The sequence below is a fragment of the Corylus avellana genome, chromosome 4 (genome assembly GCF_965113065.1).
Source record: "Corylus avellana chromosome 4, dhCorAvel1.hap1.2, whole genome shotgun sequence".
NCBI lineage: Eukaryota > Viridiplantae > Streptophyta > Magnoliopsida > Fagales > Betulaceae > Corylus > Corylus avellana.
In genome coordinates this window covers 33,430,488-33,449,370 of record NC_142493.1, presented here as the reverse complement: position 1 = coordinate 33,449,370, position 18,883 = coordinate 33,430,488, and the positions used below count along the sequence as shown (strand labels likewise).

Genomic DNA, 18,883 nt, shown 5'->3' with positions numbered 1-18,883 from the left:
CCACCAACGGACCAGACAGGAGAAATGGAAGAGTCCAAAAGCGGCCCATTAAACCCAACATAACATTGGAGACCGCCAGCCAGGCTCCAGCAGCGCGTCCTTGGTCTGGTCTCTCCTCCGGATTCGTTCGGCCTATACGTAGACTTACCTTCAAAAATAAGAAAAAGAAAGTATAATAATCCTGCTAAAAAGTGCTTTTCCGTCTGCTTCTAGTTGTAGACATAGCCAAGGAGTTTGCTAGCTTTCTTTTTTAATCTATTATTAAATTTGTGTGAACTAACAAATTTAATGGTGATGAATAAAAGATTGACAAAAGATAGAAAACTAATTATTTATCTATTTTGATTCCCTTTTTTCATTCGACTTCAAAGAGACTACACCTTAACTTCCTAATTAAGGTTTTTTCACTTATGTAGCGTAGAACAATGGCTTCCTTTGGTAATGGCCAGATTTTTGAAACGGTGGGTGGCCTGTTACTGTAGTTGATGCGAGTGGGAGACGTTTTGCTGCAGGTCCGTAACATTGAGTGATGCGTCTTGCCGGTTACCGTGTGATACTACAATAAAGCTAAGGATGTTGTGTTTGAAAAAAAAAAGAAAAAAAGAAAAATCATATAGAAATAAATAAAGTAAACTAAGGGTTTGATGCCATTCCCCAAACGCAACCTCTTTAGTTTTATTGTAGCATCAAGCGGTAATTGGCAAGGCGCAACACTCAATGTTACGGATCCGCAGCAAAACGTCTCCCACTCACATCAGCTACAATAACAGGCCATCGTTTCAAAAAACTAGTCATTGCCAAACGAAGCCAATGAAATTTGGGGTTTTGCTAGTTGGGCTCCACGCTTAGCTTTAGATATTAGAATATTAATTAAATTATTATTTTTTATCCACTTAAACTTGTAGGACTACTAATAAAATTAAACATGATATCAAAGCATGATTCTAATTATAAATGGTAATTTAACAAGTTGCGACAGCAATTCACCAATACATTCTAACTCTATTACTAGATCACAACCATGTCACATGGTGTCTTTAGGCTGTAGGGAAGATGCAAAATTGAAAGTATGCCTAAGCCTTTGTTTGCTTCGATGTAAAATGATTTTCGTCAGAAAATATTTTTACAGTAGTCATTTTTCCTGCATTTACTACGTGCACGAAAAATATATATATATTTTTTCCAATAAGGTCCCTGCTTGGGACGTGCCCGAGACCCACCTAAAACTTCACCGAGACCTTGTCAAGACCTGCTCGAAACTTGATCGGAAGACTCGCTCGAGACTTGATCGAACCTGCTCGGGATTCGCTCAGACCCGGCAGGTACCAGCGGGGTCCTGGGCGGGTCCCGGTTATGTCCTGGGCAAGTCCGTGCAGGTCCCAGGCAGGTCCTGGCAAGGTCCCAGTCGGGTCTTGGACAAGTCCCAATAGAGTTTTGGGCAGGTCCGGGCAGGTCCAGTTCAAGTTCGGTCGAGTCCCGGCAGGTCCTGATGGGATCCCGAGCAGGTCCTGAGTGAGTCCCAGTCAAGTCCTTAGCGGGTCCTGGGCTAGTCCCAACGAGGTTCTAGACAGTCTTGGCAAGGTCTGTCGATTTGAGAATGAGATATTCAAAGTCAAAAAATGGTTTACGTTTTTGCAAAAATTAAAGAAGAATTTTCGGTCAAAAGGAAAATATGTTCCGTTGACCATTATTTTACGTTAAAATAAACACCGTAAAATACAAAAATCATTTTCTAAAAACCATTTTATATCGAAGTAAACAGAGCCTAAAAGAATTACAATTAGGAGAGAGAGATTTTGTCTAAAAAGATGATTGAGCTCAGGACCCTTTTCCTCTTGGCATGCGGTGCGGGCACCTTTCGGTTTCCCTGCTGCGCTGTGTTGGGTGCAGGAAGTTATATTGAAAACAATATCCATCAGCAGGAGATGAGATCCCCCTCCTATCTCCCTCTTCCAATGTTCCCATCAGCTAATACTCCTGACAGGCTGGCCCAGATCTTCAAGATCATCAGCTATTTTCTTTTTTCTTTTTTTCTTCTAGAGAAAAATCAAATTAGTCACTATGCAGAATGTGGGCAGATGGTGCCAATACAAGTAAAAACTTTCCGTGCATTATTATATGTCACCATTATGAGCAGTCTTATCAAAAATCTCTCAGAGTCGGAGCCAGCTAAAAAACTACTGGCAATTTGACCACTATACTAACAAGTAATTAGTAATAGACATTTTCTTGTCAGCACCAGCCTTTTTGTATGTTTGTTTTACCAAAAAACAGTCTCTAATGCGCAAATATTAGTCGTATTCAAGTGTTTCACCACCCAATTTAATCTGAGTTCTATATGCATGCATGCCTCATTCAATTCCCAGACAGCTATGGCGATCTAGATACATGCCTTGTATAATCTAGTAATTGATAGCCTTATACAAATGTCTCGATTTCATCATAACCTGACAAATAACATTTAGAATAGACAATTTTAAATACAACCTGCAAACCTGACACCCATGGTGATGCATGCCTTGTGTCATATATAGGCCTTTTGGTCCATGCTGATATGTAGCTTGTGGACCACACTGGGTACTAGAAAGGTGAAGCAATTGTCATTCATGCACCTAACTATCAGGCAGCACCCACAAGCCCCTGTCATACTTCTCAGAATCACCCCCACATGATTGTCTCTTGATCATTGTCGTTAAGATCCAAAGTGACTACCCAAAGAGATACTAGGGAAGATATAGAGCCAGCTATTAACAACTAAGCATGATTATGAACCTCCAAAATTCCCAATAAATATCCAACTTGTTCATCTTTTCCTTCATCTATCTAATGCAGCATGGCATTTTTGCAGGAAAGAATACTCTTCTCAGGCCTCTTGATCTTCTGCATGACTGCAGTGGTTTCTTCACGTAATAGATATTACTCGCCTCCATCTGTTACCCATTTAACAGATTACTTTCCTCATGTCTCAATTGATCGAGGCTTTTCCAACTTCTTTGGAGGCTCAAATATCCAGCTCACCAGTAATGGCTCAGTGGCCAATCTTGCTCTCGACAAATCCGCAGGTAAAGTCTTTCACATTGATGGCTTCTGTTGCCATACAAACATTGTATTTTCAGAATTTACTTCATGTCCTGTTGTGCGCGCAGGATCCGGATTGGTCTCGAAAAACAAATATTATTATGGATTCTTCAGTGCTGCAATTAAGCTGCCATCCGGCCTGTCCTCTGGAGTTGTAGTAGCATTCTATGTAAGCGCTCTTTTAATTCATACAAAGTATAATATGACTGCAATATATATATATCCATATAGACACGCTTGAATAGTCAAAATCTATGAATATAAACAAAAAAGGCGAATTTGCAGCTGTCAAATGCAGACATTTTCCCTCATACCCATGATGAGATAGACATCGAGCTGCTTGGTCATGATAAAAGAAACGATTGGGTCCTCCAAACAAACCTATACGCTAATGGAAGTGTAGGCACTGGAAGAGAAGAGAAATTCTACCTCTGGTTTGACCCAACCGAACAGCATCATCAATACAGCATCATCTGGAACAATCATCATACAGTGTAAGGACAAACAAAGTTCACACAATATAATCACTTACCACTTCTGAAAGTGCCCATGAATCTAATAATGCAGGTTTCTTGTCGACAATATACCTGTAAGAGAGTTTCCTCGCAACGGCGCCTTCCCATCTGTTTATCCATCAAAACCCATGTCAATTTACGCAACAATTTGGGATGGGTCACAATGGGCAACTCATGGAGGAAAGTACCCAGTTAATTACAAGTATGCTCCATTTGTAGCTTCATTTGCAGATATGGAAATGAGTGGCTGCATATGGAATCCAAAAGGGTCGGTTTCTTCTTGTTCAAAAGCTGCTGGTGTTTCTAGCTCCGACCCGCTTGAGGGGCAAGAGTTTGTTAGGCTATCAGAGCAGCAGATGGTGGCAATGGACTGGGCAAGAAGGAAGCTAATGTTTTACTCATACTGTAAAGATTCATCTAGGTTTAAAATCCTTCCACCAGAGTGCAAGTAATTGGATTTTGGGTTCTTTATTTATTTTCTTTTACAATTTTTTCTCCACAAAAGTGGAAGTTAATAACACTAAATTAAAGGCATTTTCACATTCTGAATATTTGTCATCATCTTCCCATAACAAAATATTCAACCAAATCAGATCTTCTCATTTCAGTTTGGAAACTGGTAGACCATCAAAGACACTCAAAATTTAGATTAAATAAATCAAAAGTAGAATCTCCACAACAAATATTTGCAACTCACAGTCTAAAATCCGCATTTCGAATACTCTTTTTAACGTTTATGGGTCTAATTATTTTTTTATAAGTACTAATCAGTTTTATTAAAAATGTAATGCGCCCCTAAGTACACAGAGAGTATACAAAAAGATTACCTAACAAATTCTAATTTATGGGTCTAATTATTAATCTAAAAGTTTTAGAGTTGTTGAATACTGATATTGTTAAATTCTTCGTCCGAATTATTATATACTGATTTGTTAACCCTTAACATCTTAATATTAACGAAAATACTAGAATTTGTAACTTTTTGATCCATCATGTTAGATTGAGGGATAGAGTTTTCATTCAAATTGGGTTAGATGAACTTCTTTAAACTTAATCTATAAAAATAACATGTGTCTTTTTTTTTTAATAACATGTAAGATGCATATGAGTTTTTAATATTATTTATTCCAACTTTGTTTTTGCTATTAAAAAAATATATGCATCTCTCATATTCAAATGATACATGTCATTTTAATAGAGTAAGTTGGAGGAAGTTCCTCCAACCTAGTTTTCCTAAATGGACTGAGCGGAGCAGATCTGATCTATAACTGAAGTTTAGATATGGGTTAGCGAATATTGACATCATAAATATGACCTAATTAATTATGATCTATTAAAACTTTATACTGATGTAAGAGCTTTATTTTTTATCCCATTCAACTTAACTTTACACTTTTCTTTTTTTTTAAGAATTTTGTTCATATTTATTGTCAAAGAAAAACAGCCACAGTAAATCAACGGTTGACATGCCCCAGAAAAGTCCACGGAATTGACAGCCTACCAGACGCAACACCACAATAAATTAATAATGGACATCCAATTAAATATATACGGCGTTGATATGTGAATGGTGGTACTTATTTGACCATATACATAACCAAATAGTTGGATGGTCCTATTTGTGGGACATACTACGAAGAGATGTGGTACAACTACAATTTAAATTTAATTTTATTCTAATTTTTAGACTAAATTTTTCTCTTTCTAGTTTAAGGCTCTCTTTCCTTCATAGGCAATTTTTTTTTTTTTTTTTCTTTTTAAACTTAAAGAAAAAAGTTGGGTCAAAGTTAGGTTTAAGTTGTGCTTTTTTCATTTTCACGCTACGAATGAGAAAATTTCAATGTTTTCCTTTAATTGAGTCTTTAATATTGCTATGTAGTAAATTAATATACTTTTTAATAATTTTAGGATAAAGTCCACTTAACCCCTTTAAATTATCACCCCAATGGCAATCTATCCCCCAAACTATCAATTACGATAATTTACTTCTCAATTTACCAAAACAATGATAATGCACCCCCTAATGCTAGCAAAATGACAAAATTACCCATATAAAATTTTCAATAAGACAAAAATGCCCTTAAATTTTTGAAAAAATAAATTAAATTTTTGTATTTTTGTTTTTATTTTAGTAAAGGTTATTTTGCCATTTTTAAAAATTGGGGTACATTGTCATTGTTTTTGTAATTTGGGGGGTAAATTGTTTCAATTGATAATTTGGATGGTAGATTGTTATTGGGGTGGTAGTTTAAGGAGGTTAAGTGAACTTTACCCTTAATTTTATTAAAAAAATATATATAATTATCATATGCTAATTAAAAAAATTATATATTTGTCACATGCATGCTAAAAAATTAGCCAGCTTCCTTATCATCTTCTTCTTCTTTTCTTCTCCATTTTTGTTTTTTGTTTTCTTCCCCCTCTCTCACAAAGTGCTATTTTCCAGCAATTCTTTGAACACTTGGCCCTACTTCAATTAAGGTTTTTAACAAAGAATGTCAAATAAATAAACCACCACATGCTTCATCCTGTAAGTCAATTTCAAGAAATGTTACAGCAAAATCTTCCTTAAACTATTGCTTAAAGACCCTTATCTTTATGTGTTTTTGCCTTTTAGATTCTTCCCCTCAAATAGGAGTCCAAAAAAGGAAGAGGTGAAAAATTACACACGACTTTTAAGACTTTTTTTAGAGTACATGGAACAGAAAACAACAAACAAAAGGACTAAACTAGTCTAGCATAAAGGGGGAAAAAAAAGAAGGAGGGTCATTTTCGTCGATAGAGTGGGGGGAGACAAGATGAGAATACGACTAGAAAAAGATTTGGCTGTGACCCAATGTTAAAAAACGTTTGAAAGTTAAAGAGTGAGGATCACAATTTGAGAATCACCTTCAATGATAAAATGACCAACGTTCACTTGTATAAAAAGCTTTACAATATCAATAGCACCTTGACACTCTAAGATCTACTTTATATTACATGTTCAAATCTCTTTAATATGTCAAAAATAAGATTGGAGGAACCCTTGATCACTATTTGAAACAATTGTTTTAACAAAATCTGGTAAAAAAAAAAAGAAAAGAAAAAGAAAAGAGCTTTACATAGAGTAGCAGCGGTGAGCTGTGAAATATGTACAATTTAATTATAGACATAGCAATCTAATTGCGTGCTACTTATTGTAGTAGCCAACGGGAAGGACATTTCTGGGCTCAAGACTATTCCATTCAAGACCACGGGTCCACAATAACTTGAAAATATTAACTACCTAGAGAGAGAGAGGGGGAAGCTTACATTATGGCATTTATAAGGCCCAATACATGCGACATACTTTAAGCCTTTGCTTTAAAGTAATACTTGGATGTATGCACTTATGTATATACTTTAGTATGAAGCAAAGCACCATACCCGTGTGGCAGTGGGCTATAGGACACTAATGGTATACTTTGGTACAAAGCTCTTCTCCGGGGCCTAGTTTACAAGAAAAAATGCCTTATTCAATTTTTTGTTTTTTTTTACATGTCCTCATAAGAGAAGGAAAAGATGAGATGAAGATTCAAACTAATGACCTTTATTTCATAAGACATAATCTCTGGTCGGTTGAAATCATCCCTTTGAGAAAATCGCCTTGTTCAAAAGTCAAGGATGAGAGATTTAAGGGCTAGAAAGGACAATTTACATCCCCTAAGCTACCGGCTAGATGGGCCTTTAGTGGAGAAGAGAGACATAATGCATCTTTTTTGTTATAGTCTCAACTGATAAAATGATTTGGGAATTAATTATTTTTGTTTAGTTCATCAATCCGATACATTATCACTAAATTTAGGTTCCATTTGTTTCGACATAAATTAATTTCTAAACATTATTTTTTTTTATTTTTTTTTTCATTTTTCAATATTTGGTGCGACAAAAATAATAATCAAACTGAAAACATTTTCGGTTTGATTGAAAATGTTTCGTTAATTTTCATAAAATAGTTAACCATTTTTCGAGTTTGACCTTCTCATTCTCGAATTATTGGAGTTCATCAAACTTCCGCGGCTCCGCTAAACAATTGTTGTACCTTCGCCAAAGGTCGCCGATCATTTTTCATACGAGCCAAACGCTAAAAAATGTTTTGATGAATTTTTTTTTTTCTTTTTCGCTTGAAAATATATTATGACGACATCAAACAAAAACCCCAAGAAAAAGAAGAAAAATATTGAAAAGCTCACTTAAATTATATATAAAGTTTGCAATTACAGGCTTACAGCCTCAAATTTGGAACCGTTATTTGCTTTATTTGTGAATTTAGAGCCATGCATGCTGGATTCTTCAAAGGAGTATGTAGCTTGTTGAATTTAGAGCCATGCTGGATTCTTCAAAGAAGTAATGACAGCCTTCACTTGCAAGTAATTTGAAAGAGAGTAGATACCTTTTTCTCGGCCCTGCCCACTCATCTTGTACCCACCAAAAGGAATTGCAGCATCAAATATATCAAAGCAATTTACCCACACGCTCCCAACTCGTAGCGCACGTGTCAAAGTCTGAGCAGTGTCTATGTTCTGTGTAAACACCCCAGCACCAAGCCCATAATGAGTGTCATTTGCTCTTCGTATCACCTCGTCAAGGTCCCTGATATCACCCAATAACATTAGCGCTTGAGCTTAGGGTGATAATTAATGAGATGTTTAGAAATGCTTCTTTTCTCACCTGAATTTCAGGATGGACTGCACTGGCCCAAATATCTCTTCCTTTGCTATCAACATGTTATCCTGATCATATAAGTTACCATATATCAATCTTTGTACAGCATCATAAAATGATGCAATAACTAGTGACTAGAAGATATAATTAAGTACCTTAACATTTGAGAAAACCGTGGGCTGTATATAGTAGCCCTTGTTGCCAAGTCTGTCTCCTCCAGCTTCAAGTGTAGCTCCACTTTCAACACCAGATTTTATGTATTTCATGATCTTCTTAAATTGTTTCGTATCAATCTGGTTTATTTCAGTAACCAAAAGTGTTAAATTGTTGCTTATCAGTGTTGAACATATATATATAAGATTTGACATTCAAAGCCAATTTTCACTTGAGGATTAATTATTGTTGCTGATTTACCTGAGGACCTTGTTCAATGCCCCCCTTAAATGGGTCACCAACAGTACGGTTCAAAGCACGAGCCTTTGCTTTCTCTACAAACTCATCGTATATACTTTCATGTACAAATGTACGAGAGCCAGCACAGCAGCATTGTCCCTGCAGATCGCCCCAAAATAATATGATCAATAAAATGAATTCTAAGTACTTCCTTGAGACAAATCATGGAGTCGGAACAATTTTTTTGGACAAACCTGATTAAAGAACAAAGCAAAGTGCGCAAGCTCAACAGCTTTATCTACATCAGCACCCTCACATACAATAAAGGGGGATTTCCCTCCAAGTTCCAGAGTTACTGACTTAAGATTGCTCTTCGCTGCCATTTCAAGAATAGCTTTTCCTGTATTTGTTGATCCAGTGAAAGCAACCTGCATAAAAATTACTAAGAGTTTAGGAGATATACTAGCAAAGATCAGGATAATAGATAACATGCGTCCTGGATTGCTAGCACTGCCCCTAATCATTTCAACATTTGATGGAATACCAAAGAAATTCCCTGTTGCATGCTAAACACCCATACAAGAAAATTTACTATCTTAAGACGCATATTACATTTAATAGGAATGCAATACTAAAGATCTTAGACTACCTTATCCACATCCATATGACTGGCAATAGCTGCACCAGCAGTTGGACCAAAACCAGAAATCACATTTAAAACACCTGGAGGAAGTCCAGCCTGTCAAAAAGATCAATGATCAGAACATAAGATAAAGAGACCTCTATGGTTTTTGCACCCAATTTCTTTGGCCCGATAAACGATTAGAAGATTTAGCTTGTATGAATCGCTATTGGAAAGATGAATTAAAAGCACTTTATTGTCAAATATTGTATGAAAGACTTGAATTACATACAAACTTGTGCACATTATCTGCTCAAATGTTTCAACTGCCATCAGTTGAAATAATTATGATATGCTGGAAGTCATGAGCAAGCTTAAAAAATAAGTGGGTGAATTTATCAATCACAATAGCCAAAGGTTATAGAAAGGTAAAAAAAAAAAAAAAAAAAAAACCTCGATACTTAAACAGTAGAATATATATATATATCCACATCCGTGGATTTAAGCACACTAAGTACTCATGGATTTAATCGCCTTACTACAAATTAGGAGATAGAAATCTTACAGGTGGTATATATAAAACATCAGGATTTTTCAAGATCCAAGCCACATACATATTTTATTCATGAAATTTGGCGAATGAAACAACATTCATGAGAGACCATCTTAAAAGAAGACAATAAAGTTTCACCATGGTCTACCTCGTGCAATAGATTTGCTGCAAAGAGAGCAGACAAAGGTGTTAGCTCTGATGTTTTAAGAACAATAGTGTTGCCGCATGCTAATGCAGGACCGATCTTCCAAGCAAACATGAGAAGAGGAAAATTCCATGGAATAATCTGACCCACAACACCAATAGGTTCATGCAAGGTTTCCACATGGTATGGTCCATCAGCTGGAGCTGTGAGACCATGAATCTTATCTGCCCAACCTGAAATTTTATATATAGAAATCTTAAAAATCTCGCAAAAACAGACAGAATCTATAAATCAGAACTGATATACATACCAGCATAGTATCGTATCAGACGTGTCATCATTGGAACTTCAACTTTAGCAGCCTGTTCATATGGCTTTCCATTGTCCCAAGTCTCAAGCGCCGCAATTTCGTCATTGTGCTTTTCAATCAAATCGGCAAAGCGCAAGAGTATCCTTTGTCTTTCCTATATATATATATATATATATATATATAGACGTATATATAATTTTAAAGAATCAAATTAGTGAAGAAAATAAGAAGCACAATAATGAATAGTTACATAAGCGGTCATCTTTGGCCACGGTCCTTCATCGAAAGCCTTACGAGCAGCAGCAACCGCTCGATTTATATCTTCAGCATCACCTTCAGCAACATGAGCAATCACATCCCCTGTCCTGGGATCCAATGTTGGAAGAGTCTTCCCTGCGGCCAAAGGAAGCCACGGCATAGAATCCATTATATATTTGTCAAATAACAGTCAAATGAGGTTGAAAATATGTAATACATATACACCAATTTGTGAACGAATGCTGTGAAATCGCACCTGATGCAGCATTGACAAATTTCCCATCAATCAAAAGCTGCTTAAAATTTACATTAACCGGTGGAGTGATTGGATCCTCAACAGCAGCAGCAGTGCTATATTTACAACTTACTCTGCTCCGGGTAGCATTCCTACCTGAAGAGAAAATATTTTTCAACCAATAAAAAGCATAAAAACTCTGGGAATAACAAAACCCAAACTAAGGAAACAATATCAGAGAACATAAATCAATCAAGAACAGCGGGGCATTTAGAATAATATAATGTCATTATGAATATCCAATGAGGAATAGAAAAGGTAAACGAACAGATAAAAGTGAGAGTACTTGATATTGACAAGTAACAAATTGGGAGTGTCGAGAAATTAATCTGTTAAAACTTTTCCGAATATCACTACCTTGCCACATCACACCCTGTAAAATGCTTCAAACATGATTCTCATTGGTAACAGTTCTTCCTTCACATATATAATTTCCCAAACACACACAAATATATACGTTGTGATATCAACAAAAATATTATATAAAGTAGAATCTGTTTTTTTTTTTTTTTTTTTTTGCTAAGGAATTAAATCAACGATCGAAAACTCTCACTAGAATTTTCGTTTTCTGTCGTATACATTTTCTCGGCAAACAAACAGAGCACTTTCAAGGCGGATATAACTACGATCATATCATTCAAAAAAAAAAAACAAATCATCAACGAAGAAAAGGCGAATATCACAGTCACATAACAACCAAAGCCGAGAAAACTTAGAAAAGTTTTACTAAAACGTAAGTTTTCTTTCCTACATATTTTCTCGGCAAACAAACTATGACGAGATCCTCATTGACGAAAAGTCGAGCATTATAACCACACAAAAGGCAAAGGAATCCAAACAATATTCAAGTCGTCAGAGGAAACATTACCTATAGAAAACAAAGAAGAAGCAGAAGCAGAAGAGAGAGAACGAGAGAGCTGCCTACACATCACCAGACTCGCCATGGTTCACAATATCTCTATCACAAGATTCACAACCGCTCACACTACACCTTCTGTGTCTCAGCGCGCGATCATTTATAAACAAATTTTATTTCCATAATTATATAAAATTCTACTTTTTAACTTTTTTTATATTTGCCTTTGTAATTAACGAACCATGAGAAACGCACCGCCTACCAAACAATATTTCATTAATGAGATTGCAGTATTTGATTCAAAAAAAAAAAAAAAAACGCTCCGCCTACCAAACAGTACTACAGATGAAGCGCGCCTAAAAACGGGGAACGTATGAAAAATGCGAAGACGGCGGGGGGTTTTTCCTTCTTTTTTTTTCTTTTCTTTTTGTCATGACAGCTCACTGCAGTGGCATTGTCCGCCAAAGTCGGGGTCCAACTTGAAACTTCGATGGATTGGGTACACAAAGTTCTGATGTGTCAGCTATAGACCGCGAATCAGAGACGTTGATGGAGATTGGATCAGAGAGAAGATTATGATTTTCTTTGTTTAGGCTACGTTGACAGATTCAATGTACTCATTTTGTCAAAGAAATAACCTGAGTGGATAAACGTGACACGTTACGATTCACAACACCTGGGTTTAGATAAGACTTTGGGAGAGTGATCATTCTCAAATATGGCAAGTTGAAAAAAATAAGTAAACTCTTAACCCAAAATAAGAAGAATGATTGACGTAAATATTTTATTCATCTCATTTTATAAATTCAATATATCTTAGCCATTGGATTTATTGACTCATATGACCCCACACAAATTTATAGTAATTTCATCCATCAACTATAAGAATTGTTAAAAGATAGCTAGAAATAGAATGAATTCTATCCTTTCATCCGAAATATATATATATATTTTCTTTTCTAATCTCCAAAAACAAAGACTTGTAAGATATGGTGTGATATTCTATTTCAAGGTGTGACATCAACCTAACTTTGGGAATTGGATGGCCTCAACAAAAAGAAATTAGTCTTAGAATACGTTGTAAAATAGGTGTGATGATGAACGAGTGTGAAAAATAGTTTCACTCTTTGAAAATAGTCATTTATGTGATCTTCTTGACTTATGGATCAAAAAATTATTTATCCCTACCATATTTTCAGAGTGTTGTTAGGGGTATTACTCTTTTTACTATAATTTTTTTTGAAAACAATTTTCTATGGAAAGTCTAGGGCTGAAGTCTGAAGAAGTCACCTTCTCTCGAATGTATACACCTACGGTACAGACTATCTTCTTGTACAAATCTTAGAATACAGCCCACTGAAAGGCGTGATTTATGAGAAGCTCTAATCAGCAAATTTTCTTAATCATATCATTTCCTCTCCTTTCCCCAATAAGTTCCATATCTCTCTTTACTAGGAAAAATCATTCAACCGACAATGAAAATTAAAGATGCGATTCAAGTATCATGTTTTTCTCTATCATTTTCGGAAAAGAAATCTCTGACAAAATGTTCACATCTTTGGTTACAATCTGGCCACTGTTAATTACTGAGTTCCTTGTATTTCAAACTCATTCGCATTTCACGCCAAAGAAACATCTTACAAAGGAGAGGAGAGCAACATAAGAAGATTCAGGTCCGCTTGATCTTTGAAAATGTTCCTGTCTCAGAGAAGTATGTGCTTTGAGTTCCACTGCCAAGCTGGTGTGCATGAGCCTGTGGATTTGTGAGCTCTATCCCCTGTAGAGAGAAAATGGCGATTGATATCATTGACAGAATACAAGAATAAATATCAACAAGAACCAATAGTAGAGTAACTCAGTTTAATTTTTCTTATCAAAAGGTTGTGGGTTTATGATCAAGCAACCAATTTAACAGCAAAGAACTTGAGCATCTGGTAAGGAATGAACCCCATAAACATCAATATATTTGCACAGGAAAAAAAAAAAAAAAATGGATTCATCCTACAATTGTAGTATGACGTAATTAAAAGAAAATTGACTACCCTGTCCAAAACAACTTTTCCATTGTCATCAACTTCCATTTTTGCAATATCATGCACTATGGAGGCCCATTGCTAACTATACATACTTTAACTGAGTTCAACCTCTAATAAAGGTTGATTCCATAATTCTATATATAGGAACTTCTAATGGTTTAAATCAAGTCTAAATGAGGCTCATTTCCATTTGATATTTGAAGTGGACAGAAGCCAACAACAACAACAGCAGCAAAGAAAAAGAGACCAATGTTCATGTAGTTGTTGCCAACCTCATGCCAAGAAAAATCAAATGAAGTCAATGCCTAGGAGGTAGATCAGGGAGGTGACGATGGCAACGATCTCAAAGGAGTTGACAATGTTAAGAGGGTGGAGTTGTGGATCTTCTCATGCCACCATGCCAGCAATAACTGATGCACTTTCCTTTTTCCAAATGCAGGCTTTAAAACGATGTGTTTTAGTACGATGGGATTTTAAATGAGTAGAGCTTCAGCCACTTTAGATTTGCTCAAATAAGATCTTGGCCATGAACTTACCTCTGTCCTGTTGATATGCAACTGGAGAGGAGCCATATCCCTAATTCAATTACTACCCATTATACCATATGCGAAAATTGAGCATTCATAGATGACTAAGATACAAAAACATGTCAACGAACACTATCATTTGGGCATAAGTTCCTAAAACTGGCCTTAGGGCTTTACACAAAAATTTTAACCACACACGCTTCCTATTTAAAAGCTTATACATATTACAGAGAGTAAATGAAAAGGGTAGAAGGTAGTACAAACCTGCACTGGAGTAAATGCTAAACTTGAAGTCAATCCTGACGAAGCACCACTACTTCCATAATTCTTTTCCTTAAATCTGAAAGCATTAAGTAGCACATGAGATCAATAGGCAATGTTGATGTTGAAATTTAGCTGTTAGAAAGCACAATGGAAATAGAAATGGTAATCCAGCACAACTTATAACTACTAAAATAAGAAATTACAAAATAGCTTGTCAGACTAGCAGTATGGCCAGAAAACAAAAACATAATATAATTGAAAGCCGCAGTGGAAGACTAACTTCTTAGTAACTTTTGCAGCAAGCTTGCTCTGACCAACTGATACACGCAGTTTGCCACTCCCAGCCTGACCGAGCATTCCATAACCCTCTCCCAGTCCATCCCCTGTCATCAAGGAGCATAAAACAGTAAGAAAGGAGTATGAAATGGGTAACATTAACTGGCAGTATACTTTCTGGTGTCAATTTACAAAGGCAGACTGTATTTAAGGACAATAAGTTACCAAATGAAAATGGTATTATGGTATAAACATCAGGATAGATGCTACCAAGCAGAGATATTTACCTTAATCCTCAAAAATGCAACCCAACTAAATCAATCAATAAATAAGAAATAGAACCTTCAACAACATAATTTAAAAATGAAAAATTCATATTTAGAAAATAGGCATTAGTGGGACTTGCATATGTCATAAATATATTTTCGACCTTACCAACTAAAAGCTTAACCTTATAACATTGTGGATATGGGAAAAATAAATGCAGAAGAACCTAATTTACAATTAGCAATTACTCAAAATCAGAACAAGCTGAAGACAGTAAACTTTACCTAAAGAACTCTCTTCAGGTACACCAAATTGCATCCTATTAGCCAGCTTCCTCATGTCTGTTATCGCATATCTGAAGTATGAAATATAAGCAAAAGTGTTACACCATACCAACTTCATTTAAAAAAAATAAATAAAGAAGAAATTAAGCTGTGGAAAGCAATTGAAAAACTGCACTACCTTTCCTTCATCTTCCTCAGTCGACGACCACCTCTCTTCTTTTTAGGCTCAGAATCAGGCACTGGAAGTGGTTTAGGTTGCTTTGCAGGAGGTGGCTCTTGCCACTTCTCAATTTTCTTACGGACCTCTTCTCGTAAGTTTCTTCCAGTATTCCCTGATGGATCACCTCTGGTGGAATCTACTCTTGCTGCAAGTGTTGACTTTGCAGCCAAGAGCCGACAAGCACGCATCCTCAAAGATGGAGGTGTAGATTGAAATATCTCTGTTTGCTCCATATAACCCACACGAAATTGTGATGTTGCAGTAGAAAATCCAGCAAGGTTCTTTTTCTTTGCACCTAGAAGCTGAACATTACAAGCAGGCATCTTAGCTAACGCTACAAGACCACCAGCAGTCCCCATAAGTTTAGCTGCAACAGCACTCCCGACAATTGTAGAAAGATTTGGCGCAATATATCCCATTCTACTTTCTACAAAATCAAGGACCTTTTTCTTTGCTGCATCAAGAGCAAGAGCTCGATCACATGCATCAATTGTCTTATTAAGAATTTCTTCGGGAAGTGGCTTGCCACTTGTAGTTGATGCTGTAACTGACACAACCATAATAATAGCTGAGGGTAGAAGCCCTTCCAGATCAACCAGTGTCAAATCCATTTCATTCCCGATCTTCTTAACAACACGAGCATAATCGATTGGGTGATGCACAAGTGATTCAAGCTCAGGAAATTTCAACCGATACTTGTCACGAATAAAATTGTGGATAATAACGATTTCATTCTCAATGTCAACTGACAAAGCATTACAGTCCACAATCAGCAGGTATTCAGGATCATCTTCCAAAACCATTCCATGATTTGTGATATCAGAACCTTTTTGGAGTGCATCTTCCACCTTCTGCCGATTAGAAACAATATTAACCAAAATGTCAGCATCAATAGGCATATCTAGTTAAAACAAACAAGCATAGACAACGGTCAAATTATAAACCTAAAACCTGCAAGAAAGTATCACAAGGCACAAAAAGAAGAACATGGAAAAAAAGGGACCACGCAGAATCTCCAATGCAAGAGAGATTGAACCAAACATGTTCCATTGCAGAACTGGAAAATATTAAATCAACCAAAAAAAGAGTGGGAGAATAATACAATGCAAACATAGAACTTTCATTTTTTTTAAAAAAATGGCACATGCCATGTGAAAATAGAAGCACATGCAAAATTATGAATAACCTGCATAATATCAAGATATCTCTGGGTTTTCTGCAATTTTGAAACGCTATCAAGATCATCATAGTTAAGAGTTTCTATGTCCGCCATGTCCCCATCGACATCTTCCTCCATATTTCCAGCATCAACATCATCTTCCTCCTAAAAGAAGATAGGAACATAATATATATGATGCCAAATCTGAAAAAATATTAATCAAAGAACTTTAAAAAAACCAATGTTATTGTTTACACAAAACAAAAAAACTCACAAGAAGATCTGCTTCATTGTCAGATAGTTCATCAAGGTCTGCAAGGAAAGAATCAGCAAGAGTTGCCTGCAATCAACGAAAATATGTTAAAAATAAGAAAGAAAATGAAGGTATCACCTATAATAGCATTTATAAGTAACTGAGTATAAAAATGAAAAATATTCCGAAAGAACGCAACAAGCTCTCATGTGCAAGTACTTCTTAGCAAATGTTTATAAGATCCCATGATAAAACTGACACAACAATTGTAAGTGCATGTACCATTGGATTCCCTCAGAGAAGAATAACAACTTTTGAGTCCCAAATAGCTGGCTAAAGAACCCAAAAGATAATATCCTCCTTATATCGAACTACATCATAACCCACATACCACGAAAGAACTTTAAATGCCTTCGAAACATTTTCAACGGGGAAGCATAATATGACCCTTAGAATCCCACAGTACGTGGAAAAGCATGTTAAACCAACCAAAACTATGCTAAACAAAATCATCAAGAAGTTCCTCATGGTGATTTATACTATAACACCCCAAGGCCAAAACCCAATAAGCCAAATATCAAAATTAATCTTTCGTCTACTAAAAACTATTAGTTTAATTTTTTTTCCAAAGTGCGATGAGCTCCACATAGAATTGCCATTCATAAAATTCTCATTATGAAATCACATTTAGTTACTTCAAAATGTGTTGAATAAAATGCACATGATAATTGAGCAAACATTCAATAACCTCAATTTCACTTCCGAAAAAAAGGGGGGCAGTACAGGAAAACATGAAAATTAAAATAAATAATTAAATTAATAACTAACCATTCTTTCAAACTCCAAACGACCAAGCTCAGGTGGAGTTCAATCTTCTAGGGTTTTCCCTGATTTCGAAAAAAGAGAGAACATGGTTAGGAATCGAAATCCCTAAATCGACTGCAAATTCTAATCGAAGAGAAAAGAAAGAGAGATTAGTACCTCTATGGAATTTTGAGACGTTAAGCTTCTTGACGAGGCGCGAGGAAAACACTTGTGGAGAGCGGGTACCGAGTACCAACCGACTCGTCGCGGACGAGGAGAAGAGGATTTTCCTTTTTCTTTTGCTTAATAACTTTTTTGGTTTTAATCTTTTTATTCCCCTAAGTTGAAAAAGATAAAATCCATACCTCGTTAGTTTCCCTAAGTTTTAATTAACGAAATTTTCATGTGCCATGTGTCTTAAAAATTAAAAATAATTAAAGATAATAAAATAATAATTAAAAAATAAAAATAAAAATAAAAATTTTATGGAGACCGACCACCCTATTTTGGCCAATGATGGTGGCCGACTTTGATGTAGTCGGCCACCCCAAGGGCCAAAAACCACTCCTTTGGCCTTGGGGGGTTGACCACACCTAGAGGCCATTCGGCCACCCCCTTCCTGGATTGCTGCGTATTAAAAGTTAAGGTTGCCTAGTCAAAAGCATCGAGCGCTGAGACCCAACGATCCCACAACTCTTTGGCTGTATTTGGCAAAGGGTCGAATTGGACCGGACATAAAAATTCAAAAAAAATCATTTCAAAATTAACTTCAATATTCTTATTTTTTACATCACATCAATCACTTTTTATTACTATTGAAATAATAATAATAATAATAAATCACTACAAAACAAATTTTTTTCATTTTTTTTATACAAAACATTCTTACTTTTTTCTCTCATATTAATCAAATCTGCTACAATACCGTTCCACTCCCTTTTTTTCATTCCACTGCCAAACACAGCCTTCAAGAAAGCAATGTCGCCCACCAACCTTGATTCAGGGTTTCCCCTCACAAACCCACTGCATTGTCTCAGAACCCGGAAAAGGTCCTGGTTATTCTCATTTTTGCACAAGATTTTCTT

The 18,883-nt window shown here is 35.9% G+C and overlaps 3 protein-coding genes across 3 annotated transcripts; 1 reads left to right on the top strand and 2 right to left on the bottom strand.

The window, feature by feature from the left end:
• The first annotated feature begins 2,423 nt into the window (after positions 1-2,423).
• XTH33 (xyloglucan:xyloglucosyl transferase 33) lies at positions 2,424-4,131 on the top strand. The gene is made up of 4 exons (XM_059591975.2): positions 2,424-3,062; positions 3,147-3,247; positions 3,364-3,572; positions 3,646-4,131. The coding sequence occupies exons 1-4, from the start codon at positions 2,834-2,836 to the stop codon at positions 4,043-4,045; spliced, it is 939 nt and encodes a 312-aa protein (XP_059447958.2). The 5' UTR covers positions 2,424-2,833; the 3' UTR covers positions 4,046-4,131.
• Positions 4,132-7,805: 3,674 nt separating this feature from the next.
• On the bottom strand, positions 7,806-11,857 carry LOC132179192 (aldehyde dehydrogenase family 2 member B7, mitochondrial-like). The gene is made up of 11 exons (XM_059591856.2): positions 11,721-11,857; positions 10,814-10,948; positions 10,550-10,692; positions 10,300-10,453; positions 9,993-10,222; positions 9,319-9,408; positions 8,924-9,097; positions 8,691-8,828; positions 8,432-8,569; positions 8,283-8,344; positions 7,806-8,204 (listed from the first exon to the last, which is right to left on the bottom strand). Exons 1-11 carry the CDS (start codon positions 11,794-11,796, stop codon positions 7,931-7,933), a joined length of 1,614 nt encoding a protein of 537 aa, XP_059447839.2. The 5' UTR covers positions 11,797-11,857; the 3' UTR covers positions 7,806-7,930.
• A 1,345-nt stretch (positions 11,858-13,202) lies between these two features.
• On the bottom strand, positions 13,203-18,111 carry EMB1220 (pre-mRNA processing ribonucleoprotein binding region-containing protein). The gene is made up of 9 exons (XM_059591966.2): positions 17,976-18,111; positions 17,823-17,881; positions 17,016-17,081; positions 16,769-16,906; positions 15,541-16,433; positions 15,363-15,433; positions 14,816-14,918; positions 14,536-14,611; positions 13,203-13,485 (listed from the first exon to the last, which is right to left on the bottom strand). Exons 2-9 carry the CDS (start codon positions 17,823-17,825, stop codon positions 13,378-13,380), a joined length of 1,458 nt encoding a protein of 485 aa, XP_059447949.1. The 5' UTR covers positions 17,826-17,881; positions 17,976-18,111; the 3' UTR covers positions 13,203-13,377.
• Between the last annotated feature and the right edge of the window lie 772 nt (positions 18,112-18,883).

Coding starts and splice junctions, on each gene's coding strand:
- XTH33 (XM_059591975.2), top strand. CDS start 2,834: ATGGCATTTTTGCAGGAAAGAATACTCTTCTCAGGCCTCTTGATCTTC. Junction 3,248..3,363: donor GAGTTGTAGTAGCATTCTAT/GTAAGCGCTCTT, acceptor GCGAATTTGCAG/CTGTCAAATGCAGACATTTT. Junction 3,573..3,645: donor TGGAACAATCATCATACAGT/GTAAGGACAAAC, acceptor CTAATAATGCAG/GTTTCTTGTCGACAATATAC.
- LOC132179192 (XM_059591856.2), bottom strand. CDS start 11,796: ATGGCGAGTCTGGTGATGTGTAGGCAGCTCTCTCGTTCTCTCTCTTCT. Junction 10,454..10,549: donor GGCCAAAGATGACCGCTTAT/GTAACTATTCAT, acceptor ATATATATATAG/GAAAGACAAAGGATACTCTT. Junction 8,345..8,431: donor CGGTTTTCTCAAATGTTAAG/GTACTTAATTAT, acceptor TTATATGATCAG/GATAACATGTTGATAGCAAA.
- EMB1220 (XM_059591966.2), bottom strand. Junction 16,434..16,768: donor GATATCTTGATATTATGCAG/GTTATTCATAAT, acceptor TCTAATCGGCAG/AAGGTGGAAGATGCACTCCA. Junction 14,919..15,362: donor ACCTGAAGAGAGTTCTTTAG/GTAAAGTTTACT, acceptor CCTTGATGACAG/GGGATGGACTGGGAGAGGGT.